A 21,845-nucleotide genomic window follows, 5' to 3' on the forward strand; every position below is an offset into this window, starting at 1 on the left:
GACTGTGTCTAACCGGTCACTCCAGTAGATATAGCTCTCAAACACGGACACAGAGAACATGTCCATGTTGTTGTTGGCCAGCACCACTTCCCTGTTCTCTCCAGTCTCCAGATTGATGCGCTCAATTTTGTCCGTCCTGGCGTCACACCAGTACAGCATACTGTCCTGTGGGCACACAGCGCAAAAGAAAGTCATGTTTTCATTAAATAAAATTTTAAAAAAGGAACGCAGAGTTAGCACTATTATCAATGTGATATAGGGCTGCCCGATTATGAAAAAAAACCAATCACGATTATTTGGGTAATAATTGAAATCACGATTATTCAAACCATTTATTTTTTGGGTACAAAACAAGAATATTTTTAAACGTAAAAACTGATAAGGACAAATATATTTCTTTGAAACACTGTAAGTTTCTTTTGGACCAAATAAAATGATCAAATTAGTTATTATAAAATAATAAAGAGGCAAATGTATGAAAGTATGATTTCCTTGTGTGAACAAACGTAATGCGTTGGATCTGAATTGTTTCTTACGATTATGCCAATTTTGTAATCGTGGAGTGTAATAATCGTCATATTAATTTCGATTAACAGCACAGCCCAAATGTGATACGCAAGAAAGACCGGTTTGCTACCGTACCTCGTAGTCGATGGAGATACCATTGGGCCAGCTAATGCTGACGTTAACCAGAACAGCTCTTTGCGTGCCGTCCAGTCGTGAGCGCTCAATACGAGGGTACTGGCCCCACTCTGTCCAGAACAAGTAGCTGCACACACACAAGCGCCCAGATGACTTCGTCTTGTAATCAATCATGAGAGGAATAACAACGCAGATTGAAGACAGCTGCCTTCTCACCCTTTCTCGGGGTGAACAGTGATGGCGCGGGGCTTGTCCAAGCCCTGGGAGATAACCACATAGCGGAAGGAGCCATTCAGCCGGGCCACCTCGATCACGTCGAAGCCTTGGTCTGTCCAGTAGATGTTTCCTGTACGAAACCAAGAGGAAAAAAAAAATCATTATTTCTGGGTGTGTGGATTGATGCATTGCACGCATCGCTGCTGTATCACAACTCGATACCTGAGGTCAACCAATACTGGATCAATTAACCTCTTATTCAAATTCTTTTAAAGCTCTGAGAATAGAATAGAAGACTCTGACAGATTATCATGATGATTTTTTTAACAGAAAAAGTAAAGAATGTGTACTTGGTAACTGATCATATCTTTAGATGAATAAGAATAGAAAAAAAGGTTAAGGACCCATTTTCAACTGTGAAAACCCCTCAGGTGATATTTTAACACACTAGTGGAGGGGGCTAAAAAAAAGCCTTGGTGCATGTCCCCTCTCTCTCTCACTTGTTCATTGAAGTATAGTTACAGTTTCTCTGAAAGTTTTTGATTTTGAAGCCATACCCTGAATGCAATATTTTTGTAGGATTTTTGTTTGTCTCACCTGCTATCCAGTCAACAGCTATCCCCTCCACCCTGCCGATGCCGTTGGTGACAACATCCTCTCTCCATGTTTGGTCTCGTTTGGCCCTGCTAATTGTGCTCAGGCCCATGTCCACCCAGTAGATAGTGTCATTGTCTGAGGAAGAAAGCAACATAGATTAACGTAAACTCCACAGTATTTCTGTCCATAACAATGCTTTTTAATGAGGGTGTATATTTTCTTTGCTTTAGGATTACCCGCGTGGAAATCAATGCCCACAGCCAGGGACGTGCCTGACACTGGCACCAGGGCATCAGACTTGTCCGAAGGGTCCAAAGGAATGCCACGGATACCCTCGTGCACAGAGTATAAGAGGAAAGAGCCGACACCTACAGCAAATACACACACTCTGTAACAAGTGCTTGATCCAATTAACACGCTCTTTAAAAGTGCGTAATACAGTGTAACGTGCCGCACCCTCGCAAGACTGCTGGCCACTGCGCAGGCTGTATCCTGCAGTGCACATGCAGGCTCTGGCGGTCGGGGAGGTGGGGAGACACAGCTGGGAGCAGTCACCATTGTTATTGCTGCAAAGATTGGTGCCTGGAAACCAAAAAAAAAAAAGCATGAGTGCAAACATTACAACATAGAGAAGTCAAGATCTAAACAGATGTGCATTTGCTGAGATAAACAAGCGAGATGCCGGCAAGAGAACACTCCTTACATGGGTATCTTGTTTTTCCCCTTTTTGACATCTATTTCAACCAAAACGAATGGCTCGGAATGTGAAAAAAAATTCTTGACACTCCATTAGCTAAATGTGCATCTAATAAGATTCAATATAAGAGTTGTATCGGAGAATATGATGTCACAATGACAACAATAGGCAAAAGAGAAATTCATTCAACGATACCGTATTTTCATTAACGTGATTATCTGCACGGAAATGTCTCTAAATCTATCGATGTTTTCTTTACATTTTCATACAGAGCTTGTATTCGATCTTATCGGCCTGTGAATTGTATTAGTTGTGTTGCTAACGTTTTGGCCTGTAGGTGTATGTGTATGAATGACAGTAGAGGACATGCGCACCTTTCTGAACAGTCTCATTGTATATTTTCATGTGCATCATTGGGGACGTGCTGTTCCTCAGGACTTTCCAGTTGCCGCCGTCTTTCTTGTCACATGTTCCTATCTGGTCAGTTCCTTGGTCGGCCCACCACAACTTATCACCTGCAGGATGGAACACAGAATGACAACTGACGAGGGCCACACTTCACACGGTCCTTGACATTTGAAAATGATACGGAAATGAATGATATTTGCAAAGGGGATAAAGACTCACCCATGATGGCCAGAGCAGTAGCCTTGGTCAGCTTGCCTTTGACTCCTTCAAGAACGTCAAGCCCGGAGCCGTCCAGGTTGCAGCGGTTGATGGTGCTGTTTCCTGAGCTGATCCAGTAAAGCTGCTTGGTGTCAAAGTCAATAGAGAGCCCTGTAAAACAAACAAAGAGTTCCAGGGTTTAGTTTGTATTTCATTTAATGTGTATTTCCCCATATTATGGGCCTAAGATCCTAAATAGCAGGTGTTAAATTGCGTGTTCACGCTAACAGATTGCATGTGGTGAGTTGCATGGGATTTACTAAGACTGCGACCTTTTGCGAGGATCTCAAACAGCAGATGCTAAATTGCGCATTCACGAAAGATTGTTTAACATTGTGTTTAAAACTTGCGACAGCACAGAGAAAAAATTGCCTCATAGGAGAGGCCAGTGCTAATTGTCACCAAGCGCTAAAATGACCCAGGGAAGTTTTGTCAAGGGTGATGTGGCATGACTCCTTCTTGTGACTGGCTCCAAGTCAGCCCTTAAATTATTCAGAAGGTTCATCTTAGAAGCATGTTTTTTTCCCCCCCCCATGCAAACCTTTATTAAATCAGTGTCTGTCTCAGGGGGCGGCCATTTTGTCACTTGCTGTAAACTGAAAATCACGTCACAGTTGCTCAAGGTTCAGGTAACAACAAATCATGGCTCGCTTCAGAAAAACAGGTGAGCCGCAATTGGTTGTTACATGAGCAACTGTGATGTCATTTTCAGTCGAGAGCAAATGACAAAATGGCCACACCCTGAGCGGGATAAAAACAGTGGATATGCTGCCTAACTCATATTCCACAAATGCAATATTAATCAGAAAGTCATGTTTAGACTAATGGATAAAACATTATGGTAAAGATTTTTGGGGGTTGACTTCCGCTTTAAATGAAAAGTTTCTCTTCATCTACTTCATATGTGTGCACAGTATGTGATGTCTTTGAGATTGAAGACAAATGGAAGAGAGAATCAAGGATTAAAGGAACCTTGCAGATGAAAGGGTAGCAGTGCCATATAAGATTGAAGGATAGCTCAAGTAGGCTGTCAGTGAGTTGGGTGACTGGGTGTGAGCTGTGGCTGATAGCAGCTCCTAAATGAATGTGCATTCTGTTCCCGCATGTGGGAATAAAGCACCTGAAGGGCATCGGCAGCTGTGTTGTCCTTTCAACACAAACGAAAGCGTTCCAGTATCTAGTCCTGGGCCCATGAGGTCTTTGAACAGAACCCCAGGGAACAACTGAATAAACATACTCACTCACCAACAGGGCCTTTCTGGTTGGTGAATAGGACACTTTGGTTGCTGCCGTCTGTGTTGGCAATGCTGATGTTGTCCCCATCTGTCCAGTAGAGCTTCCTGAGGAAAGCGAGCAGAGGGAATCGGTAAAGCTACAGCAGCTAAAATGTTCCTTTATCCAGACTGGCACCCAAATGAATGGGTTCTTGCTTTGGTGGAAACCTGTGATGACTGAAAAACCTAGTTATAAAAGCGTGGTAAATATGGGAGAAACGCATAGCAACAAGACCGCAGCTCTTTTAATTTGGCTCCAAAACACATCGAGTGTCTGTGTCGGGTGCCTGTGTAGAATATTTAAAAGTAACATTCAATCTCACTTAAGCTTCCACCACATCATTTGCTTGATTGCTAAAATGCCTTCCATTGAAATAACGACAGGATCCAGCAGACTTTTGTCCCACCCCCCTGACACTCTTTGCCTCTACAACCACCCCCCCACCCCGATGCATTCAGTGCGTTAGTGTCAGAAAGAGGACAAATGCATCCAGCAGCATCTGGTCCTCATTTACCCCCGCGCCAACAATGCTCACGTCGGAAACATTCCTCCATCTAAGTGTGCTTTTAAAGACAGAACAAGTCTCTGAAAGACAGGAAGGAGTAGATTAAAAAAAAAAAAAAAAAAACAGGAGGCCACAACATTTGCTACAGAATGTCTACTTTCTAATCCACCTCGAAAATAGAAAACAGAAAAAAGAAGAAAAAAAAAAAAGAAAAATTCCTGCAGTACAAAACCATATTGTATAAAAATACAGATGGTCGGTCCATCTCTGCTGTGCTGGTTAGAAGAGAGGCCAGGCAGGTTTGGTTTGGGGAGCTCAGCGGGGGATTAAGTTTCAAGGCTCTAAGGAAAACAGACATTTGCTAAACACGAAAGGAGACGAAGGATGGAGGACAAACAAGGAAACAGAAATAGGGACAGACAGACTGTAAATAATTCAGAGGCCAGTGGAGTGTAAACGTCTTCAAAAAATGGAGCGAGACGAGAGGAAAGGACATGTTGCAGGTGAAAGGTGATATCTGGGAGCTTTCAAGAGACATTTCAATCACTCCTACTTTGACAAAGTGTGACAGCGTCTGTGTGACTAACCCCAACATGGGATGCAGCACCAGGCAGTGGGGTTTTTCCAGACCCTGGATCACAGCGTTTTTGAATGAGCCGTCCAGTCTGGCAACATTAATCTGTTTCTTATTGGCATCATAACTGGTCCAAAACAGATTCCTGGACACCCAGTCGACCGCAAGGCCATGAGCGTTGGGCAGATCTAAAGATGGATAAGCACACAGTAGACAAAATGATTGAAACGACATTATTATGGTCTATGTATACAATATGCGGTCATACTTTGACTTACAAGTCTAATTTGTTTTAGGTTTAGATTTTTTTTTTTTATTCTATAGTACAATATAGTGCAGTGGAAACTCAATTGCATGTTTCCAGTAACACCACTAGTTATTATAACTATTGTAATCCATAACAGGTGGTTTAGATAGCGGAAGGATGACAGCAGCTCTTTGTAAGTGTTGCAAGGTATTCTGACAAATATTGCGTTTGTGGAATAAGGGTTAATCCACCTGTTTTAAGCCATCACTGGGGGCGGCCATTTTGTCACTTCTGTCGACTGAAAATGACATCACAACTACTCAGGGCTCAGGTAACGACCAATCACAGCTGACATGTTTTCTGAAGCTGAGCCGTGATTGGTCGTTACCTGAGTCCTGAGCAGTTGTGATGTCATTTTCAGTCAACAGAAGTGACAAAATGGCCGTCCCCAGAGATGGGTAAAAACAGGTAGATTTTGCTGCTTAACTCATATGCCACAAACGCAATATTTATCTACTAGTGGACCCGCTGGGAACATATTCTTTAAAAATAGATGTTTGGGTTGATTTCCCCTTTAACTTTAGCTCGCAATACAAAGCTAAATATTGAAAAAAAATAAAAAGTAGGGGCACTTGTAAATTATGGTACCACTATACTCACTTTTTTATACAGTTTTAGGTATGAACATGTACTATTTTAGTATGATGTGAATTCAGTCCCCTGTTGTTTTACGTGGACATGAATGCAATATCTGATGACATGTATAGGAGCCATACCAGCAGAGATCACAGTTTCAACTCCGGTGCCGTTAATGAACGCTCTCTTGATGGTCTGAGTGCGGACGTCGGACCAGTAGATGCGATGCTCCATAGCGTCGTAGTCCACCACGGTTACATTGTCGATGTCGGGCACGGTGAAGGAGATGATGTAGTTGTAGTAGGGGTTGTCGATGTCCACTCCTCGGATCTCGATTTGCCGGGCGTACAGCAGGAACTGACGAGACTCTGAGGGAGGGGGGGAGGCGATGAGATGTTTTCTTTGTTTGCACCTCCGGAGACGTACGTGAACAATGACCAGATCATTACAGCCACTTAAATAAACAGTTCATGCTGCTGCAGCTTTTGCATCAATTACGTTTGGCTGGCCAACGAGATTGCGCAGTTGTGAGCACGCGAGTGAATGCAATGAGAACCTATCCATTACAATTGCAACGGTCTCGACAGTCCTATTATCACTTAGCTGGCGCAGTAGCCGACAAATGATGGACAGGAAAAGAAGAACTGTGAAAGAGAGAAGGAGGGGAATAATAACAGTGTCAAGCTGGATCAGCCCAGCCAGGCGAGCTGCCGGGCGCGGACGGGTTGCGGTGGATGCCTGCATCAGACAAGAACGGGCCTCTCCATTCCATTACCCCTAAAGAGAATAGCAAACCCTGCCCTGAATACTAATCTCATACGCCGACTACACTGACAGCCTCTTCGATGGACACCAAAGCCGTCATAATAATGGCGCCTCAAAGTGTGTGGGGGGGGGGGGAGTCTTGTTTAATGCCATACTCCCTCTCTCTCCTACACACTCATATATACATAAACAAATATAAACTATTCAGCAAGGACAGGGAATTACATTCTGCTTCCAACAAGCAAGCGAGAGGGAATTACTTGCAAGCTTAGAGAGAGTGAGTCGAGAATTCGTCTTGTGCTACAGTGCGTGCGCGTGTGCGTGCTCACGCTTACCATAACAAGTACGCTTGTCAGGCCCGAGCTTCATGAGGTGGGGGCAGCCACAGGAGAATGTCTGATTGTAATTGATGAGGCATAGATGAGTGCAGGGCTTCTGGCCATTTTTATCTGCGCACGGGTTGGGCGCTGTCGAAAAAAACAAAACAAACAACATTAGAAATGAAATCACAACTTTTATCATTCGTGGATCTAAGACTACAGAATGCGGTGTGTCATTAGTGCTCCATAGCGGACTCGCTGTTAGTCGACGAGGCAGAGAGGCAAGACTGAAGTCTCGGGTTCTGAGTGCGCCTGGATCATAGATACCGAAATTGCAGTTTTGCAATCGCAGCGTGTATGATGTCACTGCCGTTTGCTACGAGCTGAGTTTGAATGTAAACAAACGGCTGCAGTTGTCCAACGGACAATCGCTCATCTGTTGGTGAGTAACACACATACGGTGGGATTGGTGACATTTGTCCCGTCCCATTTAGTCCACTTCAATTTCCTTCATTTTAGCGCAAGCATTCGTCTCTCGCCATATGGCCTGCGGGACGGATTCTTCATCAAATGGACATCGGTCGGTTGGAGCATTGCAGCTAAAAGTCCAATAGCACTGATAGTCTCTGCTCAATAAAAGACCACAGCCAAAAGGCTGCAATAGCGCAAATGGCCCAGGGAGAATGAAACATAGCTGTTGTAACACGCTTAAGGTGAAAGGACACACAAGCGCCGATAGACCCGGCCAAAGAACATCACGGCCAAAAGCACCGAAAACAGTCCAAATTGGGTTAGCACAACACACAACCAACATACAGTACCACTAGAGATAAAATTACGGCTAATTTTGTTGTAACGGGCTGCCAACTCACAAGCGTCTCTTTCATCTCCCACGCACACTCATTTGGAGCAAATGTGTAAATATTGCCAAGTCAAGATGTGCCATGTTGATAAGCAAAAAAGTGTGATGGTGTTGTGCTAGTCTGTTGGGTAACTTCAGCACAGGCAGCATGCGTTCAGTTCCCACTTAGCACAGTGTGAATGGTTTGCTGTCTCTATCTCAATCCCTGTGATTGATTGGTGAGCAGTACAGGGAGTAGTCCGCCTTTCCGTTGAATTGTGCACATGTAGTTTCTTATTTTTCCACACGGAAATTGACAAAATTTCTGCACACCAATAGGAATTGCATGGAACAAATACAACTCCAAGCCGTGCCCCAGTGAGCTGTAGTGAACTTCTTGTTGGGGAAAAAATTACGGGTTTTTTTCTCACCTTCAGGCTGTCTGGACGGATGGTAGACCTGCAGGTCAAACGGTTGAGTGTTGGTTCTCTGGACGACAGTGACGTTGCTACCAGTCCACTTATTCGCCTTGGCCAACGTGTTAGTCCTCCAGTCCGTCCAGTAAACTTCACCACCGTACATGGTGACAGCAAAGGGATGCGACAGATACTCGTGGCCCCTCAGGACTTCAATCAACCCGGAACCGTCGTATTTGGCAGAATAAATGGCATCGGACCTACGATGAACAAAAGCGTTTGATTGGATTTGCGACTTAATCCGAGGAATACTCGAGTATTTAGACCCAAAAAGCCTGTTGTGTTTGACCTGGCGTCAATCCAGAGGATGCGTCGCTCTAGATAATCTACAGTGAGGCCATTTGGCCAGCCCCCATTGCCAGTTTCCTTGTGGATAGTCTTTCTGCCTTCGCCACTCATGGATGCTGCTTCAATCCTGGGTAAACTGGCATCCCAGTCGGTCCAGAAGAGGATCCTGAGAAGAGTTTATGTCGAAGGGAATGTTTGTCAAAGCAGCAGTCGATAGTGTGCGCATTGCAGTGCAGGTGTTACCCATCACGGGGATCCAGGGCTATAGCTCGAGGATGCTCCACCTCTCCAGCCAACAGTGTGGTTCTCATGGTGCCATCCAGCTTGGCCACCTCGATTTGGTCCAGGTTGCTTTCCACCCAGTAAATGTTTCCTGCTATCCAGTCCACTGCCAGGCCCTCAGGAGTCGCCAGCCCATACTGGATTACCACGTCAAAGCTGGTTAAAGCTTCAGATGCACACAAGGGAAAAAAACACACTGATGTGAATGCTAATCCGTCTTGTGTCAGCCTCTACATGTCATTGTGGCATTATGCATTGAATCTTAATTGAAGGCGTGATTAATTATGAGGCGTGACTCAAGAATTGGTCCATGAAAAAGGCGTACTATTTGTTTTACGCTATTACAAGAAAGTCAAGCATAATATTGCTTAATGGGAAAGTCAACCAAAACATATTTTCTTCACACACCCTCAGGGCTCAAATAACGACCAATCATAGCTCAGCTTCAGAAAACAGGCCAGCCGTGATTGGTCATTATCTGAGCCCTCAAGGTTTGTGATGTCATTTTCAGGGGACAGAAGTAACAAAATGGCCGCCCCCTGAGATGCCTGAAAACGGGTGGATTTTGCTGCTTAACTCATATTTCATATTAATCATATTGCCTTGTTTCATAGCCCTGCATAGAACATATTCTTGAAAAAAATATGTTTGGGTTGACTTCGTCTTTAAGTAAAAGAAAAAAAAAAAATCCAGTCGTTTTTAGCCATCTCTGGGGGCGGCCATTTTGTCAATTCTGTCGACTAAAAATGACATCACAGTTGCTCAGGGCAGCAAGTAACGACCAATCACGGCTCACCTGTTTTCTGAAGCTGAGCTGTGATTGGTCGTTATCTGAGCCCTGAGACAAAATGGCCGTCCCCGGGGATGGCTAAAAACGAGTGGATTAACTCTTATTCCACAAACGCAATATTAATCAGAATGCTGTGTTTCAATCAGTGGGCCTGCATAGAACATAGTCTTAAAAAATATATGTTTGGGTTGACTACCGCTTTAACATTTCATTTGGGAACTTCTTTTCTTAAACCATTTGCACAATATTTGAACATTTATAGATCGTGGCATTCAGATTTCATTGTGCCCCAAAGCAGTGCTTTCCAAATTATGTAAATGTAATCTACCAAGTTTTATTCAGAGCTAACATTGCATTACATTAACGCAAATACTAGTCTTTATGTGTTTGGAAGGAAGCAGAATCAGTCATTGAAATAACTTGACTCTATTTGAAGTGAACTGCAGTGGCTGGTTGGCAATGCAGCAAATCACCTAAAAAAGCAAGTTATATGGTTAGAGTTAGTCACAAATAAAATGTGAACATCTCGTGAAATAAGTGCATGTTTGTTAGAATTGACAAAGCCTTTTTAAAATGCATCTCAGTTTGTGGTCACAGGAGCCATCAGGAAGCCATATCACGCTCTGCATACTGAATCGTTTTTTTTTTTTTTATGAGTATGGTGCACCATTCTCTGCAGTGAAATTTTGAAACATTCCTGAAAATGGACTCCTCCTAATATTTTGCAGTAAAAAAGACCTTCCAGCAAAACCAAGACCCTTTGTTAAACAAAAACTGTTTACATTGGTAAACAGCTATGGTGCCATTGGCATTCGTTTATTTCTTTGTCTGTAGCTTGCTTACAGTTATTCTTCCAATAATGTTCCCATTACATTTTGGTGAGAATTCGACCAATGATTACATCAGAAGAAAAATCACAGAAAAATCCAAAACAACAAATTTTTTTTACATATCAAAACACAAAAACCTCCACTTTTGTTTCTGCGTGCAGGGCCTCAGGCTGAAATGTTAAAAAAAAAGGCATGCAATAAAATGTTGAAAAGGCGAGTCTGTGACAATTTACTTCATATGACTATGATGCACTTGTAATTGCCTTATATGCCTTATCTTATTTTGAATTTATAAAAACACTAAGAATTTCAAGTTCTTCTTGTTGCGTTTCATGCAGACGCCGTGGGTTCATTTCCACAACAAGTGCCCCAAAACCCAGCCACTTCCACTCCCAAATCCAGATGAAAAATGAGTGCTGTGTCAGAAAGGGCATCCAGCATAAAACTGCCAAACAAATCATGCAAGTGAGTCAACTAAGAATTTAAATGTTTTGTGATCTATTCCGCTGCGTTTAGTTTTTGCCATAGTATTCTATCAAGATATTTCATGCACTTTATCCTAATCCTAATTTTGTTTTCACAACAAGACAAATCTCACCCCCATTCTCCGATAGCTTCCCACGATAGATCTTATCCTCGACAACGTCAGTCCAATAGAGGGCACTCTGGCTGAGATGGAAATCCAAAGCGATGGTGTTCCTCAGGCCAGGCACCAGCACGCTGAATTCCCCCTTATTGAGATCAATGCGGCGTATCTCATGGCGATTTGAGAAAATGATAAAGGGTTTAAAAGGATCTGTGGAAATGGAGAATAAAAGTCAAAAGGGCACATTTTTAAAAGACACAGTCCAGTTGGCAAAGTGTTTAAGCCTCAGCGGGGGTCACTCTTCAGTGTGACATTAAAAAAAGCAGCTCCACACCTACTTTACTGTATGTGACTCTGCCCAAATCCTGGCTGGTTGCAACATAGCGCAAATAAAACAGGGCATTTGTTTCTAGCAGACAGTTAGACAAGCAACAAGACGAATGAAAGGTCTGGCAGTGAACTGCAGGATCATTCATCAAGGGAATTGTGTTGGAAGAGGACACTCTTTCACTGGATAATCGAATTTAGAGCTGATTCATAGCGACTGAAAATAAAAGCATCTTCACTCGTCCTCAGTACTTAATAGTACTTGAGATTCTTTGTATTTCACCCTTATCTCAAGTACGCGTGTAACTCACAACTCAGTATTGCTTTTTAGCATTTTTAGCTAGCATTTTTAGCTAGCCTTTCTAGAAGAGCACAACTTCTCCATTTCATTGTTTTTCCTGTGCAGCATTCATCAATCAAATGTTCAAATAGTTCTATGGTGTCTTTCAACATTCCACGAATGTTTCAAGCAATATTTTTTCCTTACCAGTGCTCTTGCAGTTTTCCATATCGGGCTCCAGTTCCCATCCCTCATAGCAAGAGCATTTCACACTGAACTTGTCCTGTTCGCAGCGCTGACTGCACTTGAGGTGTTTGGCACAGAAGCTCTGGATCTGACAGGTCTTGTTGTCTGCACGCAGCTCCATGCCCAGCGGGCAAGAACAAATCACGCCTTCACCAGGGGCCACGGTGCAATTATGGCTGCAGTGGCCATTGTCCAGCGAACACAGGTCTAAAATAGAGATTAGGGCATGAGAATTCGCTACATTTCCGTGCAACTTAATCAAAAGCCATCATTTTTGAAAGAGTTCACCCCACCGCACAACCTAGTAGCGTAAACCCTGATTTAGCGACACAAATAGTGCGGTGTGGCCACTGTGTGTCCGTCACTTCATTTGTTTCGTGTTCTGTCTTGCTTGTGGCCATATGAAGTTGCCCGTTCTTGTTCTATTCTTATTGTCGAGCTCCACTTTTTGGGGACCCCCGTACAGCTGTGGTGGGTACACTCTAAAAACAGTTGGGTTAAAAATAACACATTTTTTGGTAAAAAATGGATCGATCCAGAAATTGGTTCGATTTGACCCACCTTCTTGCACTGTTTTGTACAAAACAGCCCAGTTTAGGGAGTTGTTTTGTACAAAACGACCCATTTTTGCAGAAAACAACCCAGAAAGTTAAGTCAAATTGACCCAAGTAGTGGATGGGTCCTTTTTTGTAGTAGCCCAACGAAATGGAGCCAGGAGCACAGTATGGAATCTGGATAACTAGTTAGACTGGGCAACTTCCAGTTTTAATATGATATTGTAAATTCAAAATTCAATGAGGAGATACCACTTTGGCTCAGGTACTGTTACTAACACCAAATATGAATGTGAGCCTACTAAAACTGTGACCCGTGTTCTGCGATGGCAGTCAGCTATAAATCCAGTTCCACCAGTGGGATGCAATTAGTGTACCAGGCTGAATCAAACTGTGCTTCTTGGGGGTACAAAGATGCCACGTTTCACTTGTTGTTTGCGGCCCCAAAAACAAATCCTTCTTTCTGTCGGTGCTTACCACAGAGCTTCTCATCAGAGCCATCTGGGCAGTGTTCCGTGCCATCGCAAAGTTTTTCTACAGGCAGGCAGATGGTGGAGTCATTGGCGCACATGTGGTGAGACAGTTTACACACCAGCGCCTCGCAGTTTTCTTCGTCCGAATTGTCCTCACAGTCGCTGTCCCCGTCGCACATCCAGGCTTTGCTGATGCACCGCGCTACGAAGAGACGACGCTGTCACTTGTGGAGCAAATCAATCCCCATCACTTCGTTTGCAGTCACGTCAATCCCCTCACCGGAGTCCCTGCAGCCGAACTTGACCGCCGGGTCACACATGTGCGTGACGCCCTCGCAGTTCTTCTCGTCACTCAGGTCCATGCAGTCGGTATCCCCGTCACAGCGCCAGCGCAGGGGAATGCAAAGGCCGTCCATGCGACACTGGAACTCATCCGTGTGGCAGCCACCGGGTGGGCGAGTGGCTGCGGGGGGAAAGGAGAGGACGCTTGAGCGGCGCCATCACTCATCTCACGTTCATCTGATTCAGACCAACAGCCTGCAGCTCAGACAAGCTGTTTTTTATTTATTTATTTATTTATTTATTTTATCCAACACCAGACGGTCACCGTTTAATCATTAAAAGCATTGGACAGTGGCTTATTTTGTTTGTCTCTCTGCATAATAAAAATGATAAGTTGGCATGATTATATAATGCTGATTTTTTTTTTCTGAATCGGTTGTCAGTCGTGGTATGCGTTTTCCGTCTGGTACTGATCAGATCCAAGGCTGTGTTACATCTCCTTCCTAACATGTAAACATAAACTCCGGCTTGTACCAAACAGCCAAAAGTCCGAGAAAAAAACAAGGAAGCAGCCTCCCCCTCACAGCTACACCATCGTATCGTTCCAATTCCGAAACAAGCACTCGCATACAATAAATACCAACTTTGTTTGCCGGTATTTTAGCGCCAATGAAACACATTTCATGTGCGGTATGCGATGCGCACCTGAGGCATAGGTGAAAATGGCAGCGCTTATCAAGAGGAGTCCAGTGGCATTCATGGCTGGTTGCCGTGATGAATGCTGCTATGAAGTGCAGTCATCGCCCAAGGCTACAGCTTTTACTGTTATACATTAAAAAAAAAAAAAGAATGCCACTCGGTGCAGGCAGCAAAGACTTAATTTAGACATCCCTCGAGCAGCTACTTTGTTCAGGGTCAGACTCTACTTGAGCTATTAGAAAAAGCGATTTAGATTAGCTTGTTTGCTTGGTTTAATGAAACAAAACTAATCTAAACTAAACTAGAAGCAGGACATAATGTTAACATTTGACAAAAGTACTACAATGCCTTATCACCAAAAAAAAAAAAAAAAAAAAAGAAAAGGTAAAAACTGAAACGGTCAAGCTAGAAGCTCTAAAGTTGTGTTGAAATTATACGAGATGCTAAACCAAAATACCAAACAAAGTGAATGAATATTAAGGGATGTAACGTTGGACGCATCACAGCAAATCATAGCAATCCCCAAATAAATTGTAAAAATTCCACTTTGGGCGTAGGTGTTGAAGTCAAGGCCCAAGGTCAGATCCAGCCCGCCTGCCCCACTAAAGGGAATAAACTGTGCCTACTTCATGTTTCTTGCTAAATGGGTTGGTTATTTCCTTCACTTTTTTACAGACATTTGTCTCCCACCAAATCCCTTCTCAGTATAAAATGAACAAAGGTTGCACATTCATGACTTTTAATTTCAAATTCAGCTGGTTGCTAATAATATTCAGTATATCGTCACTGTCCTGTGAAAAATCTCCAATTTCTATTTAAATCTCCAATTAATGCGATGTCTGTAACGCGGAAACGCCATTCATGTAAAAATAAGAAAAATGAAAAAAAATTGAGATGCGCGTTTTTCCCAGGGCGATATGACAAGAGTGGGGGCAATTCTGTATACAATATGTAGTAAAATGATAACCACACATTTATACCATTTTTCACAGTATACGGATTACATTAAAAGCAATCTGATTGGACGTGATTTTTCCACTTCAGAACCAATAGGCGGGCTGAGAAATAACAGCAGCTCATCTACCGCAAACAAGATTGACGTTTTGTTTTGATTAGTAATTCACCTGGAGCCTATAAGCCCTCGCACGAAGAAACGACAACGCCAAACACAGCCTTGGGAAATTGGACAGCAATGTGCGATATAATTTCATTGCATAATTCTTCATCCCGTTATCCTTATTTCTGGCCATCAATAGCCTACATCCCCAGGGGTCTCGCCATGCAAACAGTCTGAGATACTGACCCTGATTTGTGCAGTTTGCGTGGGTTTCATCGCTGTAGTCCCCGCAGTCATTATCCCCGTCACAGGTCCAATAATCCGGGATGCATCGGCCGCTGTTGCACTTGAACTGAGCACTGGAGCACGAGTGACTGCAGCCCGCCTCGTCGCTGTTGTCGCCGCAGTCATTATCTGAAAGCAAAATTCACCGTCACAACACTTGTTACACGCGTAAGCATCGGCCACCGCCTCATAGGCAACCGATCGCAGGAGAGGGCTTTGAATATTTACATCCATATAGCGTTCGGGTTGCGTTTTTGTTTTGTTTCGCTCCGGCAACAAACACACACGCAGTTGGCGCGTAACAAAATATGAGCGTTTAAATGAAGACAGACACTGCCAAGATCAGACAGACCATGCACCGTCAGGGAATGTACTCGGCGTTGATACATTGAGCTTGGCAGCAGAGCGCGATAAGCAGTTTATTATACTCTATACAAACCTGTCCTTTATAACATCCATCGCGACTGAATCTAACTTGTTAGGCGCGAGGGAATAGAAAATTAATTCCGCCGAGATGCTTTCTTTTATCATTTGACCTGTCGTTCTAAAAATATCCAATTCGATTTTCTCTATCCTTTCTCGACTCGATAATGCATTTGCAATTTGCCCGATCTGATTTAGCTCTGAACCTCGGTGCAGCAGCAGCAGCGATATTGGCATCAGCCTTTAAGTGTTTGTTAGCCTGTCGGGTTAATCTACGAGCTGGGCAAGCGTCTCGGCCGCTGCGGGGCATGTTGATCTATGCACTAACCGGCCAGGTTCGGACAATGCGATTCATCAGAGCCGTCACCACAATCCTTTTCTGAAAGAGAGAACCAATTGGAAGACGCCAGAATGGGCGAATAGCACGGCACTACAACACCAACAGATTTGAAAGAAAAGACGCAAAGGAGGACACCTGCCAGAATGAGACTGCTGCTCAAACATGGAGGGAGAGAGAGTGAGAGAGAGAGAGAGAGAGTAAAATCCAGAAATGACACTCACCGTTATCACAGCGCCAGTTAATGTTGATGCAACGGCCATTGTTGCAGGTAAACTGGGTGAGGGGGAAACATGTGGGGTAGGCTGTGCACACAAAAAAAGATACCATCATTTTGTATACTGATGATGAATTTTTAAGAAATTTAAATATCAGGCTGTGTCTGCGAGCAAAGATGGATTAAGGCCACGTTGTATGCTTGCAAGTTTTTGGAGGGCTCAAAACCGCCGATTTTATTGGACATTTAAAGACAAAGTCAAGTCAAAAAAGTTCTTTACTATAATATTTTCTTTGCGGCCCCACTAGTCTAAACACGGCATTCTAATTAATATTGAGTTGGTGGATTACGAATTAAGCAGAAAAATCCACACGTTTATCCATCTCAGGAGGCTGTCTAGTTGTCAAGAACAGATTTCTGCAATGCAAAGACAGCTGGTGTCAAATCATAGAGGCAGGTTTTAGTAACAATCAAAATACATCTTGAAAACTGTCAAAGCATATTAATTATCGACCAATTAATTGTCAAAAATATAGATAAATCCGAAACTAGAGCCTATTCAAGGAAATGGATGTCATATTTTTGACTCAGCAGCCCAAAATTACGGCACTCCAAATGATCATTTATTAATTTTTGGGTCGGCCAGTGCAAAGAAGTCCCCTCCATGTGTCACAAAAGGTACATTGTTCTTTTGCCAAAAAGCTCCAATTTAATCTCATCTGTCCAAAGGACAATTTCTTAGAAGCTTTGTGGATTGTCGATGCTAGAAAATCCCAGTCTAGTCATTTCAGTGGCTACTGTGAATTTATCTTTCTTTAACAAAAGGGCACCAACAATTTTCTTCATATTTGTATTATCCTGTGCCTTTCAAAAAGAACTCGCTGAAGTGGGACACTGCCCTGTGTAAGTGAGCGTGCACAAATGCAATGAGACTTTCTGTATTAAAGGGAATTGAAACAGCAAAAAAGCAAACTTTACATTCTCCTCCAATGCAGCCGTTCGGCCTCTGTTTATGTCTTTCACACTACCTCGCTAGCCAGCGAATGTCTATGTCGCCTTTGACCCCCATCCTACATTGCTACTAGGGCTGCTCGATTATGAAAAAAATATATTAATCATGATTATCTTGGTAATAATTGAAATCACGATTATTCAAACGATCATTTATTTCCTGCTACAAAACAAGAATATGTTTGCACATAAAAAATGTAATGACAAATAAATGTAAGTAAGCTCCTTTTGCACCAGACAAAATGTATAAAATGAGTTGTTATGAAATAAAAGAATGGTGCAAATCTATAAAATTTAAGTATGATTAATATGTAAACAACATTATGTAAACAAACAGTGCATTGGATATAAATACTTATTATTAATAATCTTTTTTTTTTTTACGATAATGCCAATTTTGTAATCGTAATTGTAATTGAATTTCGATGAATTGCACAGCCCTAATTGGTAAGTTCCACACAGGGCAGTAAACTGGTAAAAACTCGGCTCGGATGGCCAATGAGAAAGAGTTTTACGTTGACCCACCACAAGAGGCAGGTTCATCGGACCGATCCCCGCAGTCGTCATCCAGGTCGCACGTCCAGGAGATGGGGATGCAGCGCCCGCTGGCGCATGAGTACTGATTGGGCGGGCATGTGCGAGCTGAAATGCATCACATGATCACAACAAGAACCGCGCAGAAGGTCAACGTGAATCTGTCCGATTCCCGCTCGCTTGATTACCTGAACAGGTGGTGTTGGATTCGTCCTCATCGTTTCCGCAGTCATTGTCGCCGTCACACAACCAGCGCAGGGGAATGCAGCGGTTGTTCTGGCACTTAAATCTATCGGTGGGGCAGGTGTGCTGGTCTGGATAAGATGGGGGGGGGGAAAAAGGGTGAGAAGTGGGCTGGATCGATATGCAAATGAGTTTGCAAGAGCTCGGCCGTTTGTTATTTTGTGGTTTTGTTTCATTTGGAAGAGTTGACGCAAGCAGACGGAAAGGCTTTTGAGGAATTTCCGCACGACCATCATTTGGATGAGAGGGGCCTGAGGGGCACGTGTGTTTGGGCGAGCGCATGCTAACTCACGACACAGCTCGGGAGCTTCGTCACTGTTGTCCAGGCAGTCGTTGTCGCCATCGCACTTCCAGCGCTCCTGGATGCAGCGGTTATTCTTACAGGCAAACTCACCGGACTGGCACTGAGGAGGCGGCACGTAAGATGGGTTGGCTGTGGATGACAGGAAGAGGCAAAATATGGGTGAAAACAAAGAAAAACTGGCAAATGTAGAAGCACACGCAATGGTCAGCATTTTGTGGCATGTTCTCCGCAGGTAAAAAAAGAGACTTCTGACATCTTTGCGTGCTTTGCGTGTTTTGTAATGTCAGTTGTTATTAGATAAGCACAACTTTACAAACGCGTTCACAAACGAATGATATCCAATATTAGAGCTGCATTAAATCCTTCACCAAGACTTTATACGTTTATTATTGTGGCTCTAGTTTTCAGTAGTACAGAAATGAGGTGATTTGAACGGTTAGCTTACACTAAGGCTAAGTAGTACGATATGATGAAAACTATTTATTTTCACGAGAGGGGTGGCTAAAGGACGTAGTCAATAAGGCCCGGTATAGGTGCCAAATTGCCAATCAAGGAATTGATTTATTTTCACTCTTGGCAGCAACCAATGCATTGAGGCAATTAGGGCATGGACCCGGCTGGCACCCAATTTTAATGTACAATCCTGCCAATTACAGGCCTGGAAAAGAACTATATTGTCTGGTGAGTCAGGATTTTGGATCAGATGAGAAAGGCAGATGTTATTTGGTCTTACCAGAGGTCTGAGACATTTGAGCTGTCCTTTTAAAAGGCATCATATTTAACCCATTAAGGCCCAAGGCGCCTGGCTAAACATCTCTCTAAAGCCTCAGGTCGACTTTGGAATCACCCTCTAAAACCTGAAGTTTTCCAGGAAATTCAACACCTACAAAATAATTCATCTCAGCCCCTGTAGAATGATGTTAGAAACATCATTCCAAAAGAATTTGAGAGCTTGGACGTGCGGCTTTCACACAGGCCTGGGATTACTGAGTATTTACTGTTCCAATCAAACATGTAAAAATAAAGTCTCAGTGAACGAGAAGCATTATTTTTAGTTTAGTTAAAAATCGAGTGGTAATCACCATTCTCTATTCTGTTACAAAGCGCGTCGTCTTTTTCATGGCCGTCACTTATGTCAGAGCTCGCGCGGTCGTCTGCATCCGCCATTAGTGCTCAAGACACTGTCACGGGGATATTCTGATGCATTTCATTGGCTGAGAGACCAAGAATTGAATTTAAAAAAAGAAAATGGCACATATGCTCTCTTCAAGGGTAGAAAGACGCAACAGGGTTCCCGGCTTTAGTGATAGAAACGCGGTTACGCGCTCTCGGCCTTATTGGGTTAATACAGCTTTGTGTGTGTTGTAGTGGACCTCATTCAATACTGCGGATGTACCTCAATTTATGGTTAGTGACTATACAATGCAGGTGCTCGTTTTACTACAAACACTAATCTCCTCTATGATTAGGTGTAATTGCACAAAGTTGATACTTGCCTTTGCAGCTGGTGTTGTCAGTGGAGTCGAGTATTTGGTCCTCTGCGCAGGCACAATGCCTGCCCCCTGGTATGGCCAAGCACAGGCTGGTGCAGCCTCCATTGTGCACACGACACGCATTAGAGCCTGGAAATAAAGAATGTGAAGCTGCGTAAACACAAAGGCTCACTGAGACCGGAGAAAACAGACACAAGACGGTCTACCTTGCTGTTGCTGAGCGTCGTACATGCGTATTTCAAAAATGGGCGGCCTTTCATTGCGCAGCAGGGTGGCAGTGCTAGTAGTGGTGTCCAACTTGTAAATGCTGCCACTCCGATACTCGTTCCAGAACAAAAAGTGCTTGTAGTGGCACAGACCAAAGGCGTGGTTCAGCTCCTGGCCCTCGTACACCGTCTATCCATGTGTGAAAAATGGAGGGAGAGGATAAAATGTGACAGTAATGACCTTTCCTCTAACTTCTGCCGGTTCCCAGCTAATGACGCTAGAAATCTAGGCAGTTAACATTTTGGGGCCCATTACCGAACAACCATTAAAACACACGAGAATAAAAGGCTTCCTGACTGATTTGTGTCCACTTCAAAAGAACAAATAAAGACATCAGGATATAATTGACATTTTGAAATATTGCTTCAAGTATGTGCAAATATTTAGATATAAAATATTTAGATTTAATTCATCACAATAAACCATAAAGTTTATACATTCAAGTGGCTAAAAACAAAAAAAAAACAAAATGGATGACATACCAAACACGCCACTAAAAATATATACTGCTGCTTTGAGGTTATTTCCTTGTAAAGAGGAAGTCAACCCAAGCATATTTTTTTTCAAGAATATGTTCTATGCAGGCCCACTAGTTGAAACAAGGCATTCGGATAAATATTGCGTTTGTGGAATAAGTGTAAATCCACTCGTTTTTAGCCATCCCCGGGGACGGCCATTTTGTCTTCTGTCGACTGAAAATGACATCACAACTGCTCACAACGACCAATCACGTCTCAGATTCAGAAAACAGGTCAGCTGTGATTGGTCGTGAGCAGTTGTGATGTCATTTTCAAGACAAAATGGCCACCCCCGGAGATGGCTAAAAACGAGTGCCTTTTGCTGCTTAATTTATATTCCACTAGTGGGCCTGCTGGGATCATATTCTTGAAAAAAAATATGTTTGGGTTGACTTCCGCTTTAAAGTTACTAACCGAGAAAACAGAACTAAAGCTAAGCTAAGCTAGGCTAAAGCGCTCCGATACTGGTGATGGTGGCGAATTCTGACCTTGCGTTCTGAGGTGTTGAGGTAGACCATCTCGATGCGGTCGTAGTAGGCGTCCACCCAGTAAAGGATTCCCTGTGGGATGTCCAAGCTCAGGCCGTTAGGCCACAGCACCGTTTTGCTAGTGAGGAAAACGTTCCTGTTGGAGCCGTCCATCCAAGCGCGCTCAATTTTTCCTCGTTTGCTCTCTTTGGGATCCTCCTCCCAGTCGGTCCAATACATCCACCTTTAGAAGACAGAGGAGGGTGGGCACCAGTTTGTTGGCGTTAACGCAAACTATGACACTTTATAAAGATGCATTAAGAGTACAACACACTAAGAACAGTATTTTTGTTTTCAGTTTAAGTTATCTTCATGGCTGGCCTTCATAAAAAAAAAAAAAACGACAGTACATGTTGTTTCAAAAAGTTTGGTGAGCCCTGACGTAGAAGGTTGGAAAGAATAGTTAATCCACACTTTGCAGAAATAACAGTATTCTACCAGATTTTGCAGTGCTTCTGTGGGATTTTTCATCCCAAGTATTTTATCCTACCACAGGAAACGCAGCCAAAGCTGGACCTTGCATTGTACACAAGGA

General features: G+C 43.3%; 1 protein-coding gene across 3 annotated transcripts in view; it reads right to left on the reverse strand.

Annotated features, from left to right (window-relative positions):
* The window catches only part of LOC147142247 (low-density lipoprotein receptor-related protein 1-like), a 103,958-nt gene that overhangs the window by 32,494 nt on the left and 49,619 nt on the right, over positions 1–21,845 (reverse strand). For all 3 annotated transcript variants that reach the window (XM_086039514.1, XM_086039513.1, XM_086039512.1), the window contains exons 13-39: positions 21,272–21,494; positions 20,205–20,394; positions 20,002–20,127; positions 18,494–18,634; positions 18,147–18,272; positions 17,950–18,066; positions 16,421–16,501; positions 15,398–15,565; positions 13,394–13,576; positions 13,118–13,315; positions 12,048–12,293; positions 11,246–11,443; positions 8,989–9,193; positions 8,747–8,911; positions 8,413–8,657; positions 7,156–7,287; positions 6,196–6,423; positions 5,186–5,360; positions 4,064–4,158; positions 2,780–2,929; positions 2,527–2,667; positions 1,912–2,037; positions 1,692–1,823; positions 1,456–1,590; positions 859–988; positions 643–769; positions 14–165 (exon numbers count right to left, since the gene is read on the reverse strand). In XM_086039514.1, the coding sequence (XP_085895640.1) occupies positions 14–165; positions 643–769; positions 859–988; positions 1,456–1,590; positions 1,692–1,823; positions 1,912–2,037; positions 2,527–2,667; positions 2,780–2,929; positions 4,064–4,158; positions 5,186–5,360; positions 6,196–6,423; positions 7,156–7,287; positions 8,413–8,657; positions 8,747–8,911; positions 8,989–9,193; positions 11,246–11,443; positions 12,048–12,293; positions 13,118–13,315; positions 13,394–13,576; positions 15,398–15,565; positions 16,421–16,501; positions 17,950–18,066; positions 18,147–18,272; positions 18,494–18,634; positions 20,002–20,127; positions 20,205–20,394; positions 21,272–21,494 (4,335 nt within the window). The remainder of the gene's footprint in view (positions 1–13; positions 166–642; positions 770–858; positions 989–1,455; positions 1,591–1,691; positions 1,824–1,911; positions 2,038–2,526; positions 2,668–2,779; positions 2,930–4,063; positions 4,159–5,185; positions 5,361–6,195; positions 6,424–7,155; positions 7,288–8,412; positions 8,658–8,746; positions 8,912–8,988; positions 9,194–11,245; positions 11,444–12,047; positions 12,294–13,117; positions 13,316–13,393; positions 13,577–15,397; positions 15,566–16,420; positions 16,502–17,949; positions 18,067–18,146; positions 18,273–18,493; positions 18,635–20,001; positions 20,128–20,204; positions 20,395–21,271; positions 21,495–21,845) is intronic.

The sequence above is a fragment of the Filicampus tigris genome, chromosome 9 (genome assembly GCF_054856515.1).
Source record: "Filicampus tigris isolate MCC_2025a chromosome 9, RoL_Ftig_1.0, whole genome shotgun sequence".
NCBI lineage: Eukaryota > Metazoa > Chordata > Actinopteri > Syngnathiformes > Syngnathidae > Filicampus > Filicampus tigris.